General features: G+C 41.1%; 2 protein-coding genes across 4 annotated transcripts in view; one reads left to right on the top strand and one right to left on the bottom strand.

The window, feature by feature from the left end:
- LOC100745788 (protein pangolin, isoforms A/H/I/S) overlaps positions 1 to 6,113 on the top strand; it is a 297,400-nt gene extending 291,287 nt beyond the window's left edge. For all 3 annotated transcript variants that reach the window (XM_024369121.2, XM_033321911.1, XM_024369119.2), the window contains one exon: positions 1 to 6,113. This exon is cut by the window's left edge and continues 328 nt beyond it. In XM_024369121.2, the coding sequence (XP_024224889.1) occupies positions 1 to 150 (150 nt within the window). In that variant the 3' untranslated portion in view covers positions 151 to 6,113.
- A 517-nt stretch (positions 6,114 to 6,630) lies between these two features.
- LOC105681031 lies at positions 6,631 to 12,729 on the bottom strand. The gene has a single exon (XM_012388105.3). It carries the CDS (start codon positions 12,259 to 12,261, stop codon positions 6,847 to 6,849), a length of 5,415 nt encoding a protein of 1,804 aa, XP_012243528.2. The 5' UTR covers positions 12,262 to 12,729; the 3' UTR covers positions 6,631 to 6,846.
- Positions 12,730 to 12,735: the final 6 nt, after the last annotated feature.

Genomic DNA, 12,735 nt, shown 5'->3' with positions numbered 1-12,735 from the left:
CCGCCGCCGCCGCACCGTAACCCGGTCGGTACCAATCCCCACGATATCAACAATCCCCTTAGCGTGAACCAACTGACCGGACAGTGTATAAAGAGTGAAGTGGTGTCGGCGCCGTCGGGCACGTCCAACCCGGCGATCAGTGTTACGTAGCCCCGGCCGGAACCACGTGACAAGTCTGTTGCTGGCACCGTCATTGCGTGTGTCCTCGACAACAGGGTCCGTGTACGTGTTGAACAAACGAGGTGCTGGACGATGTGGACGATTATTACTGTCGCGATCTGGGCGAGCACGAGCACGGAGAAAGCGGCGGGGTGCTGCCTCTTATCGAGATCACCTCTGATGGTTTTCTTCGTTGGGATCCTCGGCAAACAAGAATCCAGGTTACGAAGGATGTTGGAGGTGTTTAGAGAAGGTGCGCTTTGTACTTGGCCTGATCGGATAGGAGGTTGCAAGTCGAAGCGGAGGAGTGTCAGGTTGGAGGAGGATCGTCTTCGATGATGGAGGAAGGATGGTTTGATCGGCGACAGGGAGGAAGCTGGAGCTTTTTCTGGGGAATAGCGTTCAGCCTCGAGATGTTCGTTCGCCCGGGGCTTCACCCAGTTCCATGGAAACTGGGCAATGTGAGACGTTTATATGTGTAACGATGATGGTGTGAACGAACTGACGGACAATGCGAACAAACGATTGAGAATTTTGAGAAAAATACGATACAGAAATACTCAGGACCAAGTGTCTGGCTGTAGTCACCCACTCGAGAGAGAGAGAGAGAGAGAGAGCGAGCGAGAGAGAGAGAGAGAGAGAGAGATTGCTAGCGTGTTTCAAAGAGTGAGAGGCAGAATGGATCAGAGGATTGGTATGTATGAACGGGTGCGAGAGAAAAAAGGAGTGAGATATGCGTGAAAGGAGAATACAGGGTGGCGATAAAAGTGCGCGTGACACAGCTTGTAGTCCTTGTTACGTTGTGATGCCAATGACTGAGAGGTCATGTTCCTGTGCCAGGTACTATATTCTATAAAATAATTATACCGCAGACGTATAACTAAAGGTTAAACGAGCGAGCAAGAAAGAACGAAAGGGAAGTTTGAAGATATGTATGTATCGCGTATGCAAGGTAGAATGAAAGTACGATGAAAGGATGACGAAGAACAGTAAGAGAAGAGAACAAGAGGAATAGATGATGATGATGAGTCAAGAGAGCGGGACAGTTTTCTCATCATTGATTTTATTCAACCTCACGGTATCAAAATACCTATTCTTCTGTATGTAATTTGTTATTTTTTTAAAAGTCTATACACACACACACTGTGCGATTGATTAGCGTGTAAGATCTCTTTTCTTTCCTTATTTTTAACCGGGAAATCGTTCATCTTTTAAGTTCCCCCTTTTTTTCTTTTTTTTTTTATATATAAATCTATGAATACTTCACTCCATTATTTTCCGGTCCAACCATCCCTTTTTATAGTTTCTTGTGGATTGGCAGGTGGAAAATTGAATTCGTCTACGTATGATTCTATAATTTACTTTTCTCGGTCGATCTCCATTGCATAATAATGATAATCAATTATTTAGAGAACTTTAAAAAGTCTCAGGAATCTTAACTCAATTTGACAATCAAACGAAGATTCTCCTTCGTGAACGATCTGTTTCACTTTTCGATAACAATATCAATCTTCTATATTTACGTTCCTGTTAGAATAATATTAAATTCAAGGAACTAAATTATACGGAAAGATAAAAGTATATAAAGAAATGAAAGATTACGAGCGAACAAAGCCGAGCACAAGCCAGCGCGTGCTTTAGAGCTGTTAATCGACCAAGACAATAACTATGAGACTGTTCTGGCGTCGAACGCGTGAACCAGAGCTTCCATTAAAACGTGTCCGAGGGTAGCCTTGTGCTCGTCTCCGTTCCTCTTTGATCGTTCACGATCGAGCCAGAAGGGGACAAAGATACACGCAGACGCGTTGCATTATTTATCAAGCGTCGTCCTGATCGAGCGAAGATCGTTTCTTCGCGCGTTCGCTTCTTCCCCTGACCAATCCGTTCCTCTTACTCTTCGCTTATATTCGTTTTTTCTTTTTATTTTATCTTTCTTTTCTTGATTTTTGTCTTATGATCTTCCGCGCCAGGAGTCGCGTCGCCTCAGTAGGAAATTACGGAATTAATCAAACTTGATTCTTCGCGACATACCTCATTGGAACGAAGAAAATTTTCTGTAAAAAGCAAATTATAATTTTATTTCTTTTTTTTTTTTATTTTCGTTTATTTCTTTTCTTGTCTCCCACTTTTTAATTTTCAAATGGACAGAGATCGAAGATCTTTCTCCGATCTATTCTTGCATAGAAGAGGAAGCGTTCTATTAAAGAAAAGTTTGTTTAGAAAATTTCTAAATACATGGACAATGGAAATTACGAAAATTCATCGATATTATTTAATGATTGTGATTATGGTATGATTAAATGTTTGTTCATCCGGATGGTTGGAACGATGAGTTTCCGCTGTGCTTTCTTTTGCCTCATTATTTTAATGACGTGTTGTTTTTATGTGTAATTAAGCGGCGATGTCCATTGTTGTTGTATAGCGGAACGATTAAAAGAGAAAGAAAAATATTTTAGCCGATCGAGCGACCGTTTTTCTTTTTTTCATGTTTTTAAATATTTTTTCTGTATTATTCCTTTTTTTTTTCTTCTTTCTTTTAATCGGGCTTTTGCGTTTCTCTTTGAATCCTTGTTACTGTGAAATAATGGCGCGAACCGATTCGTGAATTTTATATACGTCTCTGCACACATCGCGACGACATGTTTGTATTTCTCGTTTTATATCGTCATTTTGTTTCTGTACTTTTCCGTATTGTAATCGAGATTCACCGACGATCATCGTTATTCGTGTGCAAGAGAAAGAGGCTGACCGTTGCACAATGTTACGTTTGCGTTTTCATAGGTCTCTTTTTTTTTTTTTTACTTTTATCTTTTCGATAAAGCTGGTTGTGATTTGGTTTTATTTACAATGATCATGAATTAAAGATCCCTTTTCTGTTCGTTCAACTTTACAATCAACATTTTAAATGTTATTTTAATTTGAACAACCTTGATTCAGTTTCAATAAATTAATCAACAATTCTGCGAAATTATTAATCTCCGGAAGCTATTCAAAGATATTTCCATTGTTCTCTTTATCGTATACCATGTAGCCTGGAAATATCGAATCCTCGGTGTAATCTCTTTCATATTTCTTATAAAAAAAGTTTAGATAAAAATGTAAGAAGAAAATCAGATGTGACGAGATAAAAACGAAAAGGATGAAACGAAGAAATGAAGCACGCGCCGAATAAGAGAGAAATTGCACTCCCGGAAAACTATCGAACATTTGTTTCTTTTTCCCCTTTTTTTCTCTCGTGCGTTTTCATTAGCGGTGCAGCTCTTATGTACATAAGATATAGATACGTTTGTTTAAAGGTGCATTTGTTACGTCTAATGGGAATGTGCAATGGAGGACTGTAACGATGAAGAAGACGAAGAAGACGAAGAAGAAGAAGAAGAAGAAGAGAAAGAAGACGTAGACGAGGAAGAAAAAAAAGAGATGCGTTATGTCGAAGTCTCGCGAGCGTATGTTTTAAAAGGAAAATAAGAAAAAGTGCGCGACAGAGAGAGAGAGAATGAAAGTGTATGTGTGTGTACGTATGCGTAAAACGAAAAGCAACGTTAAAAGGAACATTTTTCCTTTCTTTCTTTTCCTTTCTTCACTGTACCTCATTTTGTTTCTTCCTTTTTTTTTTTTATACATGTATATGTTCTTCTCTATTTCCACGTTTTTCTTCTCGATAAAAATCTTGACTGAAGCGACCACAATTAATGCCTGTATAGCGAGAACGTAAGATAAAAAGCTTGTAATACGCGTCGACCGAACATTTAAACTTGAAACGTGCCATAACGACATCATGCCAATATTATAACGATAATACAATACTTTTTTACGATTTACGATCCGTTTTCGAACCTCTAGAAGCCTCTGTCAGTCGTGTACGAAACGGTTGTTTCTGCGTTCACCACGGGTCTGCGCCTCTTGGTTCTTTTGCCGTGTTTTTACCTCGGCCACCGATTTCTTCTCTCCCTTCATTGCCTCGTTCCCACTCGATCGCGAACGCCTCTGCACGCGATCCTTACATTCTAGCGTCACGAATCATGAAGACTCTTCGAGATCCAGCCACGATCCTCGGCTACCGTGCTCTGTAAATTGATAAATGCTGTCTAATATTCCTAGAGGCTGATCCAAGGTTTTGCATAGTTCGACGAACCATCGTGAGATTTTGAACACGAATCTCTGTCGATGATATTTACCGATTAAATCTCTATATAGCTGGTTCGTGCTGAAACCGGACAGTGAAGATCGATTGCCGTTTCTCGTTTTAAACTGGAAATTAAAAAGTAGTGGTTGCGATAAATATATTGCGTTTGTACATGACGATACGTAAATGAAATAAGTGTTGAAAAATGTAGACGTATGTTCGCGCAATTTCTCTTCTCACTGAGTAGTTTTCAAATTCTCAAATTTGGTCGCAATAAATGACAAAAGCTTACCGTATTACGTACGAATAACCAAGACAGTCAAAAGCATGCTTTCCTAGAGATATCATAAATTTCGATTGGAAAGAGTCGTACTATCCTCAAAACATAGAGATCTTGTATTCAATTTTCAGAAACAGAGATATCTTGTAATTTATATTCTTTGAGTATTAAGTTTCAATATTTCAATCCTATGGAATGAAAGGAATGATCTTCCGATTTTCAATTTTGTCAAAAAAAAAAGAATTCAATATTTACGTCGAACATACTTGGAGGCTAAGAGAACAATAGAATCGACAGCTAGAAAACGGTTTGAATCGCGGATCGAGATACGATCGAGCGGACGAGGCTTCAAACGAACAAGTACGGGCAAGGACGACCAGCGGTTCACGGAACGATCGCGAGAAAGAAAGAAAGAGAGAAAGCTATCGAGCGAGCAAGAAAAGGACTACCGATTGTACTGACAGACGTTAGCCACAAAGAAAAAGACTCGTTAATCCGTGTGATGTATTATTCCGTGTGTATATCGCGTGTATGTATGCGTGCGTGTGTGCATGAGACGATGATTGGTGTGCGCGAAAAACCGAGTTACGGGGGCAGAGATCATCCATGAACGTGTAGACGCTCGTTTTCAACGGCAGATAGAAAAGCGTTTAAACGCATTTCCTCGTTGAACGACGAGAGAATTACACTTGTAACCGCGACACATTGTCCATAATATCGTCCTGACTACCGCGCATTCGTTCCAAGATCCGTTTATTCGTTCTTTCTATGGTGATACCATAAATAATCTATCGAAAAAGATCTACCATGAATACATTGTGCGCAATTTGAAGTCAGTTTTACTCGTGGTAAACAGGCGAATCGATGGGAAAAACGGGTGGACAGTCAGGACGATTATTTTTACCGAATCAAAACCCGCGAGTCTGTCGTTCATTCGAATTCTGCCCGCGAAACTCGGCGTTAATTCACTTTGCGAGGAACGAGACGACGTCACGAGGGTCCGTCGTGACCCCCACGAGTGGTCAGGGACGAGGAAGCTATTCCTCATAGGTAACATTTTAAGAAAAAAATACGGAAGAGATGGAGAGAACGTGTTCGTGAAACGAAAGAATGGTAGATAGGAGCGTGATAAATGTGGAATAGCTTCCGGGATCCGCTTGTAAACACGGCCTACAGACCACGTGAGAAACGTCATACGAAAAGTCACTCGGGAACGCCCTAACTGCTAGCGATTATGAATCGTGTTTCTTCTTTTTCATGGCGAGGAAAAGGAAGAAAGTTCAGGCGCGGTTAGGCTCGTCTCGCTTCAAGGAGTGCTTGTAACATATTGTAAAGTATCACCGACAGTTCTCAGCTGCGTTGTACAGTGTTTTCTAAGTATCTAGTTTATATAGCGTGTAATTGAAGAGGATACATTGTATTTACACTAAATAAGTGATCTGTATCAAATTCATTCTCGTATAGCCTGTACTCCTACTCATTGTAGATGCTAAAAGTGATTTGTGTCATAAAGAAACCTATAAATAAAATTAGCAATTTGAGAATGTTGTCGACCGCGTCGATTTATTGTCTGTTTTCACCTTTGCTTGCCCGTTCTTCGCGTCCAAGTCAATGTGGCTGCTAAAGACGCAAGTATCTCGCTTGGGAAAATGTTTCCAAGTATGCAATTATATACTAATCGTGTTTCTGATCGAGAGTGGTTTTGAAATGACATTAAACGGCTTGATTGATTTTTTGGACAAAGAACGGTTTAACACGTAACGGGATACAATTTTGATACGATTCTAGAGAAATTATCGGTTCTATCTTGGAGTTTCAAGGATAAGCGAGGCGTACCGGTTTCTCTAGACCGATGCTCGCATTGAACTGCGATGAAACTTCGTTTTCGATTATATTATTGAACAGTTGATGGAAAACCAGGAAAGAAGAAGCAAAGAATGGAATGAAAATTAAATAAAAAGTACTAGTCTTCCGAAAATTCTTGTTTTTCTTCAAAGAATACCTCATCGTTATTAGCTACCATAGCACGATATTTTTTTTTTTTTTGGACCATAAATATGAATTTTATAAATGTGTTCAATTTATAAAATTATCGAATTAATAAATAAAAGAGAACTTAATAAAATGTTTCACGAATGTAAAGGATTAATAATCAATCCGATTTATTCAAAACATATTCCAAACATGAATGTGAAGAACAGAAGACTGAACCTTTATTACGATATAGCTAAACAAATTTCCCATTTAAAACCAAAAACTGGACAAAAACAGGTAATTCTCATCATTGAATACACTTGGGCGGACATTGGGTCTTTGCGTCTGAGAAAAAGTACAAGCTCAGCACATTCACAGCGTTCAAAGTGTACACGTTCGGTGTCTTCAAGTTGCAATTAGTTACAAACACCTTGGCCATGTTCATAATATTTTCACACTTCATCACACAGGCCGCACCATCGAAACTGGGCCTTCCCTGATCATCTCTGGAGCAAGGATCAAATAGATAAAACTTGCCATAATGCTGCATCACTGCGACCGCCATATTATTTGTATGAAGAATCCCAGCACAATTCGATCGGAAGAACATGGCCAGAGACTCAGACAAATCAAAGGTATGCAGCAATCCAGCTGTAGTATGATTATGAATATGTATCGTAGCTCTAAAATCCCCAACAATGAAGACAGTCAACAATTCACTGGGAGATAAGTTCCTATTCCCTGAAAGTGTGGCTCGTACACTGTCCGAGTGTAATAAATCTCCGTATCTCAAAATAGCGTCGATTAATTCAGGTGTCCAGGTAGATGGCACGTGAAGAAGACCAACCACAATAGCCACGGCAGCGATTGCTGTACTTTGGAAGCCTCTTGTATCCGTACTCCAAATTCTATGATGCATGTGCAACGTACCACGAAGAACGCTGAGCTCTTCATCCACGATATTATATTCCGTAACTGTCTCCACATCCAACGTAGTATTCTTCTTCGCCCCTACCATTGGAATTACTGGAATTGGCGGGCCTGTGCAGTCGAAATATGGTCTGAAACCAGCTGGACATGGTAAAGGTTCGATCATGGCGGTCTTGATAATAACTCTACAGATCTCGTAATGACCATACTTTTCCTGTTCGTCGATGTTAGCGAATAAAACCTCGTAAAGTGGTTCTAAGCAAGCGAACCACATGACGCACGAGGTACCATAGAAATCTTGGAGACCCTGATCGCTTCGTGCACGAGGATCGTACATAAAGTAGACGCCCATATCTTTCCAAATAGCCACTGCTCCACGATCAGTCACCACGATTCCAGCACGATTTTTCTCAAAGAACAGAGGCACACCCTGTTCGAGAAGTATCGGTGGTGGAGGTGGAGCTCGAACCCTTTGAGGTCTTCTACTCCTGGTTTTTCTAGTTCTAGCTCGCCTCGTTCGCTTTCCCTTCTTCTTCTTCTTGTCCTCAGGATCCGGCGGAGGAATCGCGACTATTCCAGCCACTGTTCCTGACTCTATATCGGCTGTCAAAATATTAACTCCTACGTAGAACACTCTGATAATGTCTTTCGGTTTCACACGAATTATCGTTGGCTTTGCTTTTTTCGTTTCTCTGTGAACGTTGATGCCCATGGCTAAAATTTCATCCATAGTCTTCTTCGTCCAAGTGACTGGGTTCTTCACTACAGACATCCCTAGAGCAACGACGCAATTCGCGGCTTCCTGTTTGTTTCTTAATTGTTCGGGGAAGATCTCGTCACCTTGATGATAACTTCCTCTTAAAATTGCTCGAGCTTCGCCACGAACTCTTCTGTAAGCGTTCAAAGGTGGCAGATTCGAAGGACGAACAGCAGAACTAGGGTCGAACTTCCACGGTGGAAGCTTGTTCCAATTGACCACGTCGATAGCAATCATTTCATAGTCGCCTTCGCTTCCTAAGAAGTTCTGAAGATACTCTATAAGAGTGGCAATGTTAGTAAAACGTAACACTTTGGGTCTCACTAGTTCTGTCTCGCCTGAAGTGGTCGTCCAATCTGGTATCAAAGCATAGTAATCGTTGTTGAATTTCCAAAGAGCAATATTTCTGTTCGGACTGATAGTCAGCGCGCCTGACTTGTACTTAGAGAAGAAGTTAGTTATCCCAGTCTTTAAATCTTGAACTTTAGGTGGCTTGGCTGTCAGACTCCCAGCTTCGACGCAGTCTTTGATGCTTAAATTTATTCGACGAGACGAAAGGAAGAACTCTGTCATAATATCGTTGATCCTTGGAATGGTACCCCCTCCAAGTCTATCTACACATTTTGAGTGTAGTTTATCTCCAGTCACTATAACCTCATCGAGCACAGCTTGCGTCCAGTATCTCGGTTCATATACTTTCGCAAACACAATGGCCATCACAGCAATGGCAGCGGTTTGGTTATTTCGATTGACTCTCTCGAACTTCATATCGTCCATACCAATTGTGCCATCGATGGTCCATACGCCTTCTGTCATTTTAGGGAAATGATACCACGGATTGTCTCCTGAACTCGGCTTCGCTGGACGTTCTTCTTCAGCTACGCGTGTCTCGTATGCGTTATCCAGGCTGACCACGTCCAAAGTGAAATCTTCACCGGTAGCAACCGCTGTAATTGCGTTAGCGAGTGACTCTATGTCAGTGAACCACATTACAGCAGCAGTGCCGTCTCTTTCGCGAGGCTCTCCTCGAGTATCTCTACCTTTAGGATCCATCGTGAAGAATACTTCGCCTTCTCTCCAAATAGGCATTATTACGTGATCTTGCCTAAATATTCCCATAGCGTTCGTTTCAAAGAAAGTCTCCAATTGCGACTGTAGATCAGTTACCTTGCCAGTAACAGTGTCTTCTTCGAGGCTAACGTATATTCTGTTCACTCCAACAGCGAAATCTTCGCTAATTTCACTAGGGATGAGATAAGTTCTTGGAGTCTCTTCCTCCTCTGCTCCTTCTGGAAGATTCTCTAAATTGTCTGTAGTAATCTTATCACCTATTTTAAGAATATCGTCCACCACTTCTCTGTACCATAAATGAGGATTATATAGTTTGGTCATTCCTAATGTTGCCAAGGCACTTCCAGCTTGCTGTTTGTCTCTAGTTTGCCTTTTAAACATCACTTCGTTAGCTTGATTAAAACTCCCTAGTAAGATAGCTCCATTGTCACCCATGTTGAAATAATTATTCAAATCAGGCTTCACTGGAATCTGTTTGTCTGCTTCAACTTCTTCTTCGGTCATTTCTTGACCTATAGAAACGACTTTCATATTATGAATGGCGAATTCGTTGTTTGTTTCTGAATCCTGGCCTGCATTCGTTTCGATTATACTCGCCAGAACAGACAGATCCAAAGTTCGAATTACACAGGCTGCGTTCTCTTCATCTTCCATTTCATCGATTAACCATAAACCCTGCTTGTTTCGAGGATTAGGATCGAAACAGTAATACACGTTCTGTGGGACCATTTCGTCCTTTTCTTTTACTTCTTCTTCAACTTTCCACACGGCCACGCTCATATTCTTCACGTCAACGATTCCATACTGATACTCTTCGAAAAATTGGTTTAAAGCTGAGACCAAATTTGGAACATCGGAATCGGCTGGTGAAGTCAAGTCTCCAACAACAGTTCCTTCTTCCACATCGATTTTTACCTTTCTATTTTTAAAGTACAGATTCTTCTTCAAATTTGGCACGAAGAAATATCGTTCAACATCTTCACCAACTTCCATAAGCGGATTACACCAATTGTAATAAGCGTCTCCTTCTCTAACTACGGTGTCAACGATCTCGTTGGTCCATTTCGCGGGCGGTGTTTCCCTAGCAGCAACTAAAGCTATCACTGGCATAGCCAGTCCCTGAATTCCTCTACTTTCGTCCTCAAAGCCTTCGTCGTCGTTCGATATAGTTCCCTGAAGAACCCACGTCTCTCCTGGCGTTCCCGGCTGGAAATCGTGCCACGGTCTGGTTCCAGGAACGTCATCTGGAATTGTAATATGTCTGATGGTAAAACGATCGTTTTTCTTCGCCTGTTCCAAATTTTTCAAAAATAAAGCAGCCAACGCGTCGGTAGTAGGGAATCTTATCACACAACAGTTGCCCTTTTTCTTTTGAGAATTCTCAGCCTTGGCGCCTTTCCCACCCTTTTCCTCTCGAATCCTAACTCCAATCACGTCACACTGACGAGGATCAAACATATAGAAACAATCATCTTGACTCCAAATCGCCACGGACATGGAAGAAGATTCAATTACTCCTTCTGTATTAACCAGAAAGAATTCTTCCAAAGCTTGTCTCAGATTCAACACAGTTGGTATCTTGGAAGAGATCGTTCCAGTGACCGTGATCAAATCTACGTCTATAACCAATTTTCTCCCTTCTAATTCGATTTTGATATCGTTCAAATCAGGAGCAGTCATGTTTTTCATCATTGGCTTGGCAGACTTCACCTCGGCGTACAAAATATCGCCCAAAGCCAATATTTCGTCTAACTTTGGCCTTAGCCACGTTTTTACCGGATGAACCTTCTTCATGGCGATAGCCAGAACACAGTTTGCTACATTCTGAGCTCCTTTGCCTTTGTACATCTCACTGTGCTCGTGAGTCAGCCCGTGGAGAATAGCCATAGAACCGGGAAGCTCCCTAAACGTCGATGGTACGTTCACGTGCATGTCCTCGTAACTGTAACCAGTATCGAATTTATTCTGATCTACGAGAGGATCTGTTGCAAAACGCTTATCAATACTGTAGTTCGAAATGGTAATTTGTAAAGGTTCTCTATGAATCTTAGCTGCTACAACAACCTGCTTCTTCTGTCCCTTTGGTACCGGTTTGGTGCAGTCCATTTTATTCTCATCGATGTCGACAGGATTGATAGTTCTTAAAACGCTTCTATCGACGTACAAGCTGCTCGGTAAACGATCAATATATCCACGACCTACTTCGGTGACCTTCAACACAGTCACCTTGTCGATGCAATATCTGGAATCGTATCTCTGGTCCATACTCTTGAGGAAATGATCGCGAATATCGTTCAGACATTTGAATCTCATGACACAGGCTACACCATCTGGATGGTGAACACCTTCCTCGTCACAGGGTGCTGGATCAAAGAATAAAAAACCGATTTCAGGATGACGCCACATGGCCATAGATGTTCCTTGAGCTGTGATTACTCCCGCGTCATTATTCTGAAAGAACTTTTGCAATCCATCCGCAAAGTCCGGACAACCGACAGCTTCACTCAACAAGTTTCCATAAATTCCTGTCTCTTCTACGCAGACTAAGACTTTGTAATTGGAAATGTAGAATTCTGGATGGACAAGATTGGCTTTCATATATTCGTTATCTTTTACGTGATTTCTCATTACGCTGGTACGGAACACTTTGTCTCCGTATTCCAACACTTGGTCTACGTATTCTTTCACCCATTCTTTCGGCTCGAATAAACGGCCATAGACGATGGCTACGATCGATGCTGGAGCAGCTTGACGACCACGGCTTCTGTATTTGAAGTGGCGATCGTTCATCGCGTAAGAACCACGAAGGATCGCAGAGTTCGGCGTCAAAACACGGAATTTATGCCATCGTCTGCCAAAATCGAAGCGTGCTGGCTTTTTCTTTTTTGGAAGAGCGTCACCCTCGCCGGATGTCCCCGGTCCACCCTTCATCCCTGCCTTCTTCTCTGCCGCCGTGTCCGTCATGTTGTTTCTGAATTTATTTCATCGGAATACTTATTAAAATAATTCTCTTTCTATTATTAAAATAATATTCGCATTTCGTTGAAATTTCTACGATAATTTTCCTAACCAATACATAATTAAGAGATGAAAATTGAAAATGACGAGTAACTTGCCTGATAGTACTACTTTATATAAGACCAATTTTAGCATAAATTTCGAATAATATTCATCTTTAACAGATCAGAACGAGTCGACGAACGTGGAAGGTTTTTTGTAAATTTTTACTTGAAAATTTTCCTTATACATGTCTGAAAAAGATTACTGTCACGAAGAACGTGAATGAAAAAAGGGATGAAAATCGGAATTGATATCGATAGTCAATCGATAAGGAATAAGAGACGACAAAAAGAAGGATCTATTGTCTTATAAAATTTATTATAAGTCTTCTTAGTCGCTTCACAATCTCGACGATACTTTATTCGTTACGAAACAGTA

Source organism: Bombus impatiens, unplaced genomic scaffold (genome assembly GCF_000188095.3).
Source record: "Bombus impatiens unplaced genomic scaffold, BIMP_2.2 scf_0526, whole genome shotgun sequence".
NCBI lineage: Eukaryota > Metazoa > Arthropoda > Insecta > Hymenoptera > Apidae > Bombus > Bombus impatiens.
The sequence above is the reverse complement of the archived record's forward strand: the minus strand, read 5'-3'. Positions and strand labels throughout refer to the sequence as shown.

Coding starts and splice junctions, on each gene's coding strand:
- LOC105681031 (XM_012388105.3), bottom strand. CDS start 12,261: ATGACGGACACGGCGGCAGAGAAGAAGGCAGGGATGAAGGGTGGACCG.